This window comes from Hyla sarda, chromosome 1 (genome assembly GCF_029499605.1).
Source record: "Hyla sarda isolate aHylSar1 chromosome 1, aHylSar1.hap1, whole genome shotgun sequence".
NCBI classification, from domain to species: domain Eukaryota; kingdom Metazoa; phylum Chordata; class Amphibia; order Anura; family Hylidae; genus Hyla; species Hyla sarda.
The window spans coordinates 231,337,201-231,352,207 of record NC_079189.1 but is presented as its reverse complement, the minus strand read 5'-3'; the positions used below and the strand labels follow the sequence as shown (position 1 = coordinate 231,352,207).

The window sequence follows — 15,007 nt, the reverse complement described above, 5'->3', positions numbered from 1 at the left end:
CTAAATCCCTTGACAAGAAGGGAGAGATTTGAATAAAACATGAAAAGGCAAATAACTAAAATCCCTTACATCCCTGGTCCAGGCACTGTTAGCAGCAGTGGCATAGGTGTAGTGGTACATAGGTAGTAGTTGCATTCAGGCCCTGATGCCAAGGTGATCAAAGGCTCTTCTGCCATAAGATGATACCAGTGATACAAATAAATCTTTAGGTGGGAGCTCTGTTAAGTGTTTTTGATCGGAGCTCAAGTCATGCCTCTGATGTGGAGAATGCAGGTGCTGTCTGTGATACCCTTATCCACTGGCCAGCATTCGGAAGTAAATGTTCCAAACGCTGTTTTCACGCTGCTTACTTCCGAACGCTGGCCAGTGGAGTACCCCTTTAATGTCTGACTGGGTCGAACAGAGAAGCTCACTTATGTCCTATCCATTCAACCCAGTTTCCTAACTATACAGCAGGGAATTCATGGTGTTCAGACTCATATGGATGTCAGAGCAGGCTAGTGCCCCAACAGCAAGAGAGCCACAAGTTGGAGCCCACTACCTTAGATTGTAAGCTTATTTGGTCAGTGCTCATTTCTCATGTATTGTGTTCTGTATGTGTGTTGTTGAATGACAATAATGACAACTATACACTTTTGTAAAATAATTTATTAAGAAATGCATTGTATTGTAATAAACATTTTTCAAACACTGAGTTAATTCCATTATTACCACATTCCATGGTTATAAAAAAAAATGCTAAGACAACTGGGGGGAACATTTCATCTCTATTTGGCATTATGGGACAATATTAGGTTCATAATGCTGGTTCAAAGACTTGAGTCTGATGAGGACCTCAATTGCAGTATAAGGTTGAGATGACATAGGGTAAAATGAGAGCAAAAACTACAGTAAAATGGATTTAAAATAGACCACATTAATAGACCATATTATTGGATTTAAAAAAATCCTATTAAGTCTATGGGAAAACAACCGTCATTTTTAAAATATGACAGTAATTCCAATATTTGATATGCTGCAGTTTTTTATATAATGTGTACACTTTTTCACAGACTTAAATGGAACATATCAGATAAAAAAAAAATGCTGCTTTTCAATCCATTTTACTGCCGTTTTTTGGTGTGTGTGAACCCATCCACCAGTATAGACTTACAATGATTTCTCCAAATAATGGCCGTGTGACTGGAGCAAAGTCAGTTATAGGTTAATATTGTTGAGGTATTATATGTATTACATAGTCATTAGGATGCTTTACGGTCTGGTACAATTCATCATACTTTTTTTTAAGCTATTCATAGTTATGTATTATTGACTGTATATGATTGTCATTTTATTCTGTTGTTGGCAATAAACCCTTAATAAATGTTAAAAATGTTTAATAATTTAGTCGCAGACACAAAAATACAAATAAAGCTGCACTGTTACAATACTGTTAGTTTAGAAAACCAGGATGCAAATTCTATAGCAGAAGCCAATTTAAATTATAATTTAATTTTTTTTATTCATTTTATTTTACCTATACAAGGATTGTATATACTGTATATACTGTATATTTTTAGACAACCCAGGTGCTATAGGGCAGTTATCTCTGCAGGTAAGGTGCATCTCACCACTAGTTTTTTTAGTTTTTAATATGTCGCCTTATTCTGGTTCTGATTAGATCACCATCTAGACCATGTTTTATGATGATACATGTGTTACTATGGCAGCACACTTTAACACACAGTTCACCTTCAAAATGTAATCCATCTTGGCCATACAAACTATACATAAGAATAAGAACTTCATATAAACATTGTGTTCAACAATACTTCAGGGAAATTATGACATTTGACAACCAACGTCCTACAGAATGTTCTTCAGAAATCTTGTTCCCAACCTGACATTTCATCCGGGGGTATTTCATCATCTGGTGGATAGTTGTCAAAATAGCTGTGATCCAGAGGGCCGTCAAGCTAGAGGTTAAAAAAAAATACATATATGAAATCAAGTTAAATACAGGTCATAGTTAGAGACTTTTTCTTCATGATTACAATGATCTTAAAATAAAAATTAAGTTTGCAAAAAGTCTTGATTTAAATAACTCTACCATTGTGTGTCTACAGATTATGTATAACATACTGGCTTTATATATGTATATGTAGTAGATCCTGTAGTCAAATGATAACATCCTTTAAGACAGGCAGACCCATGCCTAATATGAATGCCAATATAGTAGATTTGTGCTTGTTTGAGGACCCTGTTTCATATTTGAATTACTGCATGGCCGTGCATATGCACGAATGATCGTTGGATCATTAATGTGGTCCTTTACTTTAATCATTGTCTGCTGCACATCCCCCTTTTAGGGTAGGGACTTACATAGAGTATTACACAGCATATTTCACGTTGCACAAAATCCAAGGCACAGTGGAAATATGCTGCGTATTCTTCCAAGGCCAGACACACAGTGCTACCCACGCCAGCCGTGTGTGCGCAGTGAGGTTTGGAGGCAGGGCCAGTGTGCCAATGTGACTTGCAGCCCTGCCTCCAAAGCTCATTGTGCACAAATGGCTGCCGCCGGGTAGTACTGTGTGTCTACTCTTAGAAGAATATGCCTCATATTTTCCGCTGTGCAGCTGATTTTACGCAGCATGAAATATGCCACGTATACTCGATGCGGGACCCTACTCTTACACAGTTGTTTTTAAGCCTGCATAAAGGATGCAATCAGCCAATGGACAAGTAATCATTTGATGGCTAATTGCTTGGCCTATTACAAAGGATAATAGCCACCTATTTGGTTGCTCATTGCCCTGTGTTATTGGTCCTTGACTCTTTTCAGTCTGCCTCTAACTTACAGCCCATCCACAAGTAATAACAGGAGCCTTTTCTACACTGTATACAGTGAAAAACTGACAACTGATAACTAATGTCATGACAATATATTAGAAAGATGCAATATCAATAGAAAAAAGTAATCCTGCACTCACCGCATGGGTACCGAATGTCCAGTTCCTCTTAACGGTTCTCCGTCAGCTCAGCCTCAGGCCAGAAGAAGCGCATCATCATTGTGCGCAAAAACGCCGGCAGTCACCTCTGAGCGCCCCAAGCCATACATGTCTGCTGAGCTGACGGAGAACCGTTAAGAGGAACTGGACATTCGGTACCCGTGCGGTGAGTGCAGGATTACTTTTTTCTATTGATATTGCATACATTAATCCTGAAAATCATCTATCCTAGCACCTTTTTACCTGTAGACCTGCAGATGGTATCCTTTGTCCGTTGTAAATGGTAGCAGCGTATACACTATAGTAGTGCCACTCGTTAATCTTTTGTGAAGCTATTTATATATTAGAAAGATGCTAGATTTTTTTTTGCATACTCTATAGTCATTGGCAATCATGGGAACTTAGTAAATCCTACATGGCTAATTGTATTCAGGGCAATAAAGGTCGAAAGTCTGATAATTCTCTAACAGCTGACCACTGCACCATGATTTAATATTTTACCTCTCGCTTCAAGGGTGATGGTAGATTTCTTAAACGCAATCCTTCCCAGTTAAAACCATTAAACCACCTGAAGAACAAAAGGAGAATTAGATAAATCATACATCCAACTTAAAATGAAAACAAAACTGTGTTTCTGAAGCCTTCTGCACAGTATCTATGTAAGTTTTTTTCTTTTTTTGTAAGCCAAAATTTATGATTGCCCGCCATATTTGCTTATTATGGGACAGGTGTCACCTGTTCCCAAAAGGAAATTCTAGAGGTGGATATTCCATAAATGTTAAAAATAGAATTAGGGTATATTCACACATACAGTATCCTGCGCATATTTAATGTGTAGAATTCAAAGATGCATTAGAGAAAGGGAGCGTGGTTTCCTGCAGCTCTGAGTTATCAAAATAAAATATAGCAGAAAATTGGCATAAGCCATGGCAGAAATCTACTCCTGCTCATGGGGTAAACTTTCATTTCTGGTGCAGGGCAAGTGATAGAAATGCGCTTAATCTATTAAAAGTTATATACCTCCTAATATATCTGGTGCATACTTTAAATTAAAGGTGTACTACCATGGAAAACTTTTTTTTTTATCAACTGGTGCCAGAAGGTTAAACAGTTTAGTAAATTACTTCAATAAAAAAAATCATAATCCTTTGAGTACTTATTAGCTGCTGAATACTTACAGAGGAAATTGTTTTCTTTTTTGAACACAGAGCTCTCTGCTGACATCATGACCACAGTGCTCTCTTCTGACATCTCTGTCCATTTTAGGAACTGTCCAGAGCAGCATATGTTTCCTATGAGTATTTTCTCCTACTCTAGACAGTTCTTAAAATGGACAGAGATGTCAGCAGAGAGCACTGTGGACATGATGTCAGCAGAGAGCTCTGTGTTCCAAAAAGAAAACCATTTCTTCTTTAATATTCAGCAGCTAATAAGTACTGGAAGGATTAAGATTTTTTAATAGAAGTAATTTACAAATCTATTTAACTTTCCGGCACCAGTTGATTAAAAAAAAAAAAAAAAAGTTTTCCACAGGAGTACCCCTTTAAGACCAGCGTGTGAAATTCCATCCTAAGTGTTTCTATATCCATATTTTTTTTTAAAGACTGTCCTGCATCCGCTTCCTGTTCATTTGCTTACTACTGACTTTGCTGATGGCATCCAAAGCAGTGTCTGGGAATTTGCTGATGACACAATATTATGTAAGCTCATAGCAGGATGTTTTCACTCTATCAAGGGATTGGGAAAAACTGCCAAAACCAACAAGATACTGTCATGTATGAAAAAGAGGAGCAGACTTATGGGAAGAAATACATTTTCTTTTTCTGACTTGTAAGATAGGCCTCATGGTAGATGTGAAACACAGCTTTTCGTTTTCCCAGTTCTGGATGCAGATCCAAGTTTAAAGGGGTTCTCCGGTGCTTAAACATCTTATCCCCTATCCAAAGGATAGGGGATAAGATGTCTGATCGCGGGAGTCCCGCCGCTGGGGACCCCCGGGATGATGCACGCGGCACCCCGTTTGTAATCAGTCCCCGGAGCGTGTTCGCTCTGGGACTGATTACCGGCGAATACAGGGCAGGCGGCGTGTGACGTCACGCCTGCGCTGGCATGTGACGTCACGCTCCGCCACTCAATGCAAGCCTACGGGAGGGGGCGTGATAGCTATCACGCCCCCTCCCGTAGGCTTGCATTGCGGGGCGGAGTGTGACGTCACACGCCAGCGCAGGCGTGACGTCCCACGCCGCCCGCCCTGTAGTCGTCGGTAATCAGTCCCAGAGCAAACACGGGGTGCCGCGTGCATGATCCCGGGGGTCCCCAGCGGCGGGACTCCCGCGATCAGGCATCTTATCCCCTATCCTTTGGATAGGGGATAAGATGTTTAAGCACCGGAGAACCCCTTTAAGGATTTGCGGAGACTCTTTTCCTCAATAATAGGAATTCATAAGAATACATAGCAGTGTGCAAAACAACTATAACACGAGTCAACTAAATAGCAAGGGCATAATTACAAATCATAGAGCACCATAACAGAAGTGTATACATACATAAAAATGTTGGGCTGAATATTGGTGTAAAACAGATACTGTGGGTTTAACAATACTAGTTATTTTAGGTGCCCCTGTCATTTCAAAAAACATTTCACACTTAAAAGAGGAATACCAAAAATGTTGATCATTTGGCGTCTCAGTAATGGTACCCCCAATGATCAGAAGAATGAGAGGGGAGAATCGTAGTAGCGCACTTCACTCACCATCTCTCAGCCATCTACATCCTGAGGCCCCATTATAAGTCTATCATGAAGCCAGTGGGGGGTCAAAAATTGTTGAATTTTTTTTTACATTACAGAGACTAAAGAGGCCAAAACTCTATGCTGATTGATTCCATAATATAGCCTTACTAACTCACTTCTCTTCATATAGTCATTACGTTAAAAGAAATGTATCATCTAGATTTTTTTCCTGATGTGAGCTAGATAATTTTTTTTTTATTTGTTTCTATTTTATGATTTTCAAATTTATTTATTTTTTACAATATTAGGGGGGCAGCCATCCAAAATGTGATTTAAACAATATGTTATTTTATGATGACAGATTCTTTTTAAATGATTAAATTCTGGCTGCTAACTCCTAGGGGGAGCTTACTGCATGTAAATTAGCATAGCTCCCAATAAACTCTGCCTGAAGTGAAAAAGTTTTTAATTCCAATTAGCCTTTGGCACCCTAGGGTGTATGGCACAATTTCCATGGACCAGATAAAAGGTATTCATATCATGGTAGAATCGGATTAGGATTGCATGTCACTTTTCCCCTTTTTATGTACTCTAATGGACCACTTAAAGGGGTGACATGCTTTCATCCAATAAAGTTTAGTTATTGCTTGATGCAAAGTTAAATCATTTTTCTATAGTTTCCTTATCTATTACTCATGATGTCATCTAATCTTTTCCAACAAAATTGTATTTTAATATGACTCACCATCTTAAAACCATGACAGAACCATTACAAGCCTTTTTATGACAAGTTGTGCTTATTAAAGGGGTACTCCACTGGCCAGCATTCGGAAGTAAATGTTCAGAACGCTGCTTTCATGGAGTACCCCATTAATGGTTCCATTATTTCATTATTTAACATTTAGTGTAGCATGAAATGGTAAAAAATACACGCACACACACACACACACACACACACATATATATATATATATATATATATATACACACGCACACAGTGGGGATCAAAAGTTTGGGCACCCCAGGTAAACATTTGTATTAATGTGCATAAAGAAGCCAAGGAAAGATGGAAAAATCTCCAAAAGGCATCAAATTACAGATTAGACATTCTTATAATATGTCAACAAAAGTTAGATTTTATTTCCATCATTTACACTTTCAAAATAACAGAAAACAAAAAAATGGCATCTGCAAAAGTTTGGGCACCCTGCAAAGTTAATATATTGTACTGCCCCATTTGGCAAGTATCACAGCTTGTAAAAACTTTTTGCAGCCATCCAAGAGTCTTTCAATTCTTGTTTGAGGTATCTTTGCCCATTCTTCCTTACAAAAGTCTTCCAGTTCTTAGAGATTTCTGGGCTGTCTGTCATGCACTGCTCTGTTAAGGTCTATCCATAGATTTTCAATTATGTTGAGGTCAGGAGATTGTGAAGATCATGGCAAAACCTTCAGTTTACGCCTCTTGATGTAATCCCCTGTGGATTTCGAGGTGTGTTTAGGATCATTATCCATTTGTAGAAGCCATCCTCTCTTTAAAGGGGTACTCCACCCCTAGACATCTTATCCCCTATCCACATGTTTCTGCTCCGGAAGCGCTGGAGAGTATGGGTCCCGACCACCGGAACGGAAGTCCGTGATGTCACAACTCCACCCCCATGTGACATCACGCCCCATCCCCTCAATGCAAGTCTATGGGAGGGGGCGTGATGGCAGAAACAGGTGGGTGCCGCATGCTATATTGTGGGGGTCCCCAGCGGCGGGACCCCCACGATCAGAAATCTTATCCCCTATCCTTTGGATAAAATGTCTAGGGGTGGAGTACCCCTTTAACTTCAGATTTTTTCACAGATGGCATCAAGTTAGCATCCAAAATTTGCTGACATTTTATTGAATCCATTTTTCCTTCTACTCGTGAGATGTTCCCTGTGCCACTGGCTGCAATACAACCCCAAAGCATGATTGATCCACCCCCATGCTTAACAGTTGGACTGAGGGTTTTTTCATTAAAGGGGTTCTCCGGTGCTTAGACATCTTATCCCCTATCCAAAGGCGACCACAGGTGTGACAGCTATCACGCCCCCTCCCGTAGGCTTGCATTGTGGGGCGGAGCGTGACGTCACACGGGGGGGCGGAGGCGTGATGTCACACGCCGCCGGCCCTGTGGTCGCCGGTAATCAAACCCAGAGCAAACACGCTCCGGGACTGATTACAAACAGGGTGCCGCGTGCAAGATCACGGGAGTCCCCAGCGGCGGGACTCCCGCGATCAGGCATCTTATCCCCTATCCTTTGGATAGGGGATAAGATGTCTAAGCACTGGAGAACCCCTTTAAATTCTGTTCTCCAAACGTACCTTTGCTCATTATGGCCAAAAAGTTCCATTTTAACCTCATCGGTCCACAGAGCTTGTTTCCAAAATACACCAGGCTTGTCTATATGTTCATTTGCAAAGTTCAAACTCTGATTTTTGTAGTGAGGATGTAGAAGAGGTTTTCTTCTGATGACTCTTCCATGAAGACCATATTTGTACAAGAATCTCTTTATAGTGGAATAATGTACCACAACTCCAGTGTCTGACAGAACTTTCTGGAGGGATTGTGCAGTCAAACGTGGGTTTTGAATTGTTTTTCTCACAATCCTGCGAGCTGTTCTGTCTGATATTTTTCTTGGTCTTCCAGATGCTTTAACTTCCACTGTTCCTGATGACATTTCTTAATTACATTCCGAACAGAGGATATTGACATCTGAAAACGTTTTGCTATCTTCTTATAGCGTTCTCCAGCTTTGTGAGCATCAACTATGTTCAGTTTCAGATTTCTAGACAACTGCTTAGAAGAACCCAGGTTGTTGGGGCAAGGTCAGATGAGTCTGGGCATTTAAAACCTTTGAGATTGACATCACCTGGTCTTCCCAGATGATGATTGAAAACAATCCATGACACTGACAGGTCTCAGCTTTGCAAAGGGGGCAGTGCATGTTATAAATTCTGCAGGGTGCCCAAACTTTTGCAGACGCCATTTTTTTGTTTTCTGTTATTTTGAAAGTGTAAATGATGGAAATAAAATCTAACTTTTGTTGACATATTATAAGAATGTCTAATCTGTAATTTGATGCCTTTTGGAGATTTTTCCATCTTTCCTTCGCTTCTTTATGCACATTAATATAAATTTATACCTGTGGTGCCCAAACTTTTGATCCCCACTGTATATATATATATATATATATATATATGTATATACACACACACACACACTCATGGCCGTAAATGTTGGCACCCCTGACATTTTTCCAGAAAATGAAGTATTTCTCACAGAAAAGGATTGCAGTAACACATGTTTTGCTTTACACATGTTTATTCCCTTTGTGTGTATTGGAACTAAACAAAAAAAGGGAGGGAAAACAAAAGCAAATTGGACATAATGTCACACCAAACTCAAAAAAATGGGCTGGACAAAATTATTGGCACCCTTTCAAAAAAACAACAAGATTGTTTCAAGCATGTGATGCTCCTTTAAACTCACCTGGTGCAAGTAACAGGTGTGGGCAATATAAAAATCACACCTGAAAGCAGATAAAAAGGAGTGAAGTTCACTTAGTCTTTGCATTGTGTGTCTGTGTGTGCGACACACTAAGCATGAACAACAAAAAGAGGAGAAGAGAATTGTCTGAGAACTTGAGAACCAAAATTGTGGAAAATTATCAACAATCTCAAGGTTACAAGTCCATCTCCGGAGATCTAGATTTGCCTATGTCCACAGTGCGCAACATTATCAAGAAGTTTGCAACCCATGGCACTGTAGCTAATCTCCCTGGGCGTGGACGAAAGAGAAAAATTTATGAAAGAGGTCCGGATGGTGGATAAGCAGCCCCAAACAAGTTCCAAAGATATTCAAGCTGTCCTGCAGGCTCAGGGAGAATCAGTGTCAGCGCGAACTATCCGTCAACATTTAAATGAAATGAAACACTATGGCAGGAGACCCAGGAGGACCCCACTGCTGACATAGAGACATAAAAGAGCAAGACTACATTTTGCCAAAATTAATTTGAGTAAGCCAAAATCCTTCTGGGAAAACATATTGTGGACAGAGGAGACCAAGACACAGCATTCTACTGTTTACCAAAAACAGAATGAGGCCTTCAAAGAAAATAACACAGTACCTACAGTGAAATATGGGGGAGGTTCAATGATATTTTGGGGTTGTTTTGCTGCCTCTGGCACTGGGTGCCTTGAATGTGTGCAAGGCATCATGAAATCTGAGGATTACCTACAGATTTTGGGATCGCACTGTACAGCCCAGTGTAAGCAAGCTGGGTTTGCATCCAAGATCTTGGGTCGTCCAGCAGGACAGTGACCCCAAACATACATCAAAAAGCACCCAGAAATGGATGCAACAAAGCGCTGGAGAGTTCTGCCGTGGCCAGCAATGTGTTCATATCTAAATCCCATTGAACACCTGTGGAGAAATCTTAAAATTGCTGTTGGGAAAAGGCGCCCTTCCAATAAGAGAGACCTTGAGCAGTTTGCAAAGGCAGAGTGGTCCAACATTCCGGCTGAGAGGTGTAAGAAGCTTATTGATGGTTATAGGAAGCAACTAATTTCAGTTATTTTTTCCAAAGGCTGTGCAACCAAATATTAAGTTAAGGGTGCCATTAATTTTGTCCAGCCCATTTTGGAGTTTTGTGTGACATTATGTCCAATTTGCTTTTTTTCCTCCCTTTTTTGGTTTAATTCCAATGCACAAAAGGGGAATAGACATGTGTATAGAAAAACATGTGTTACTGCAATCCTTTTCTGTGAGAAATACTTCAGTTTCAGGGGTGCCAACATTTACGGCCATGACTGTGTGTGTATATATATATATATATATATATATATATATACATACATACATACATATATATATATATATATATATATATATATATATATATCCGGTCTTGTAGAACCACATCTAACTTTTCAAAACAACCAGAGCTCTATGAAGGTGGGACTTCTCTGGCCGAACTAAACTAATCGAGGGCTTAACGGTTAGAATGGGTTTAGGTCTGTTTGTAAGTTTTCTATACAGAAATTCAGATAATTTCAAGGGGTTTGCTGACTTTTCCTGCAACAGTACAATAATACACATAAAAAAAGTTAACCTTTACGCTATCTTTGTTACATGGATGGATGTTACATTTAAAACTCAGAAACCACAAATATGAGATGCAAAAAATGGCAATGTAATACCTGTGTTTTTGAATGTCAGCTATTCCATTCTTCATGTTTCCAAGTCTTTCTACAGGATTCTGTCTGCAAAAAAAAAAAACATAAATACATACACACATATAAATACCTACCAGTATTTAGAGAAATAAAAGATGGATTTTGATTCATCTGTACACCAACATGTCTGTATTAATACTATGACGGTCAACAATAACTGCAGTCTACAAATTATGTTTTAGGTCTAACTCCCAAAACTTCTTTAAAGGGATACTCCATTGTAAAACTTTTTTTTTTTAAATCAACTGGTGCCAGAAAGTTAAAAAGATTTGTAAATTACTTCTATGAAAAAAAATCTTAATCCTTCCAGTACTTATCAGCTTCTGTATGCTACACAGGAAGTGCTTTTCTTTTTGAATTTCCTTTCATGCTGACCACAGTGCTCTCTGCTGACACCTTTGTCTATTTTAGGAACTGTCCAGAGCAGGATAGGTATGCTATGGAGATTTGCTTATGCTCTGGACAGTTCCTAAAATGGACAGAGGTGTCAGCAGAGAGCACTGTGGTCAGAAAGAAAGGAAATTCAAAAAGAAAAGAACTTCCTCTGGAACCTACAACAGCTGATAAGTACTGGAAGGATAAATAATTTTTAATATAAGTAAATTACAAATCTGTTTAACTTTCTGGCACCAGTTGATTTAAAAAAAATGTTTTCCCCTGGAGTACCCCTTTAAACCCTTAAGGACGGACCCATTTTTTACCTCAATGACCAGGCTCTTTTTTTTTTATTTGACATGTATCTCTTTAAATGGTAATAACTTTAGAACGCTTTTTCTGAGCAGAGCGATTCTGAGATCATTTTTTTGTGACATATTGTACTTTATATAAGAGGTGCATTTTTGTTGACACATGCAGCATTTTTTGTGAAAAATGGCAAAATATTGTGAAAAACTGTAAAATGTCAGACGTTTTTTTTATGGTGTACACTGTGTGTAAAAGTGATGTTATATTTATTCTGTGGGTCGGTACGATTATGAGGATACCCATTATATATAGCTTTCCATGTTCTTTTTCCTTTTCTGAGCAAAATTCTTTTTCTGCCATTCAGCCGTAACTTTTTAATTTTTCGTCTGATGCCATTGAGTAAGGGCTTATTTTTTGCGGGATGATCTGTACTTTTTATTGGTATCATTTTTGTACTACATGCTACCTTTTCATCTTTTTTATTTCGCTATTTGAACCAAAATTGGCGAATTTTGGGCTTTTTTTTTAATGTTTTTTTACAGCGTTCACCGTGCAGGATAATTTACACTATAGTTATATAGTACACGTCATTACGGATGTGGCAATACCTATCATGTATATGATTTGTGTTTTTGATCTTTTTTGGTCATAATGCAGGGCTTTTATTGGTAAAGGGGCATTTATTTATTTATTTATTTTTGCACTTCATACTTTTATTGAAGAACTTTTTATAAATGTTTTTACACTTTTTACAAGTTATACTATTCTGCAATACATTTGTACTGCAGCACAGTATGACCTGATGAGCTGCACACACTGCAGCCTGTGCGATCCATCCTCTGGCTCCTGCTGCCATAGCAACCAAAGGCGACCCGCGATCATATTGCGGCACCGCTGTCAGTGAACAGGGGGAGGGCGCTCCCCCTGTCAACACCATAGATGCCGTGATCAGGATTGATCACAGCATCTACGGGGTTAATGCTGCCAGGACTGGCGCGATCACGGCTCCGGCAGCTGCGGCGGGACTTCGGCTGTGATTAACAACTGGGTCCTGTGACCGATCTCCTATGCTGCCCGCGGCAGTACCGGAGATTGCTAGGACGTATGAATACGTCCAAATGCGTGAACGTGTCAGATGCTTGGACGTATGCATACGTCTTATTGCGGGAAGGGTTTAAAGAAGTTGCATTCTAAAGACAACCCATTTCTAAATGTAGCCAGGGTTAAAGAATCTGAACTCATGTCGAATAGCTGATCACTGCAGGTTTGGCTTCTCTAATGCCTGGTGATCAGTTATCATTGCTGAGTTGAACTCCTACAGTTGTTGATGTAGTAGGGAACTGTAGTATACTATGGTGGTTATAGAAATGTTTTAGAGCTAATTACTAAGGATGAGCTAATCGAATCTGACGAATGCGAATTTTCAGGAAAAATTTGATTCGTAACAAACGCGAATATCGCCTCGATTCGATCGCATCATTAAACTCCATTTAGTGCCGTCCAGGCTCCAGGGCATGTAAAATGGAGGATCCACATGTGAAGACATGGGGCAAGGAATCCTTAGAAGGCGGGAACAAGGGTCAGCGGGATGACCCAGAATCACATGCAGCATGGAGCCTATCAGCAGCCAGCCACCCCTGTGATGTCACAGCCCTATATAGTCGGCAGCCATCTTGCGGCCAGTCACATCAACATTCTATTATAGTGAGAGAGGGACAGAGAGGAGTGTGTGTTGCACAGAAAAGCATTTTTACAGCAGCGACTCACCTCCCAGTCACATCAGCATTCTATTACAGAGAGAGAGGGACAGAGAGCAGTGTGTTGCACAGAAAAGCTTTTTTACAGCAGCGATTCACCTCAAGCCCAAATCCAGCCTAGAAGCACTCATAGGAAAGGGAGTGAGATTGAGTGAAGTGGTGTACCATTTTGTTCCTGTTAAATTCTTAAGGGCCTAGATACTGTGATAAACCAGGCAAAATTACACACCTGACGGTGTTGTAGACAAATACCGTTTTAAGTGTACTGGAGCGCATTGTCCTCCCCTCATAAGTGCATACCACATACTTATATCTAAGTGGTGTACCATTTTGTTCCTGTTAAAGTCTCAAGGGCCTAGATACTGTGAAAGGCCAGCCAAAAGTACACACCTGCTGGTGTTGTAGATAAATACTGTTTTAAGCATAGGGGAGTGTATTGTACACCCCTCATTTATGTCAGGCAGGGAAGTGCCAGTGGCAGAGACCTAATTCATCAGGAAGAGGTCGCAGCAGACTAGGGGCAAGTGACAGCAGGTATCGCAAAGAGAAGCCTGAGCTCCCGGTATCAGCTAGCGGTCATGTCTCGACCATGACCACATGCAAGATGTGTCGACAGAAAGTGAAGCGTGGCCAGGGTCCCATTGTTGACACCATAGCCCTGCGTCAACATATGCAGCATCACCATAAAGCGGTCTGGGAGAACCATGGCTCCGATGTGCAGTACCAGCCCTGCACAATTTTGTGGAACAGAAGGTGGGCCAGTCCTTGAGCCTGTCGGTGTGTACCAAAGTGCACGGCAGTGCCGACGTGTGGAGCTGTAACTACGGTCAGGGACAATACATGTCCTTTATGGCCCACTGGGTGAATGTGGTTCCTGCACAGCCACAACAGCAACACGCGGCTTCCGCCTCCACACGCTTATGCCGTTGGTCCTGTGACAGTGTGTGACTCCGCCTTCTCATCTTCCACCGTGTCCTCAGCCACCACTGCATTGACAAGTCTCAGTGCTCCTCCAGCATACCATGTGTGCAGATATGAGTAGCTTTCTTCACCCGCATAGTGAACCAACTCATCAGCAGCAGGTAAACCTGGAGCAGGACCTGAACCAGCAGGTGGTGGCATACCTTGACATGACCATGCCAACACAGCTTGAAGATCCACTGGACTTCTGGACAGCCAAACTTGATTTGTGGCTGCAACTAGCAGAGTTTGCCCTAGAAAAGCTGTCCTGCACGGTCAATGTCTGTGTGCCCTCAGAGCAGGTGTTTAGTGCTGTGGGGGCCTACTCTCGCATTATTAATTCCCTTCTTGGCAAGTGTTACTCGCTCTAAAACGGCAGCCCCACACAGGAACCTCTCTCTATTTCCACCTACAAACACTGCAATTTCCCAGGGTTTTTAGTTGGAAATAGGGAGAGTTTCCTGTGTGGAGCTGCCCTTTTGAGGGTGAGTAACACTTGCCAAGAAGTGAATTAATAGGACGAGAGTAAGGCCTTACAGGGGAAGTTTTTACCCCTTCATGCTACAATGGACAATATGTTGTTCCTTTCCACCTTTTCGAGGAAAGTGATACTCGTCTTA

General features: G+C 40.6%; 1 protein-coding gene across 3 annotated transcripts in view; it reads right to left on the bottom strand.

Annotated features, from left to right (window-relative positions):
* Nucleotides 1-1,712: 1,712 nt before the first annotated feature.
* PRKG2 (protein kinase cGMP-dependent 2) overlaps nt 1,713-15,007 on the bottom strand; it is a 110,605-nt gene continuing 97,310 nt past the window's right edge. For all 3 annotated transcript variants that reach the window (XM_056568940.1, XM_056568939.1, XM_056568941.1), the window contains 3 exons: nt 10,951-11,013; nt 3,492-3,558; nt 1,713-1,955 (listed from right to left, as the gene is read on the bottom strand). In XM_056568940.1, coding sequence (XP_056424915.1) covers nt 1,860-1,955; nt 3,492-3,558; nt 10,951-11,013 — 226 coding nt within the window. In that variant the 3' untranslated portion in view covers nt 1,713-1,859. The remainder of the gene's footprint in view (nt 1,956-3,491; nt 3,559-10,950; nt 11,014-15,007) is intronic.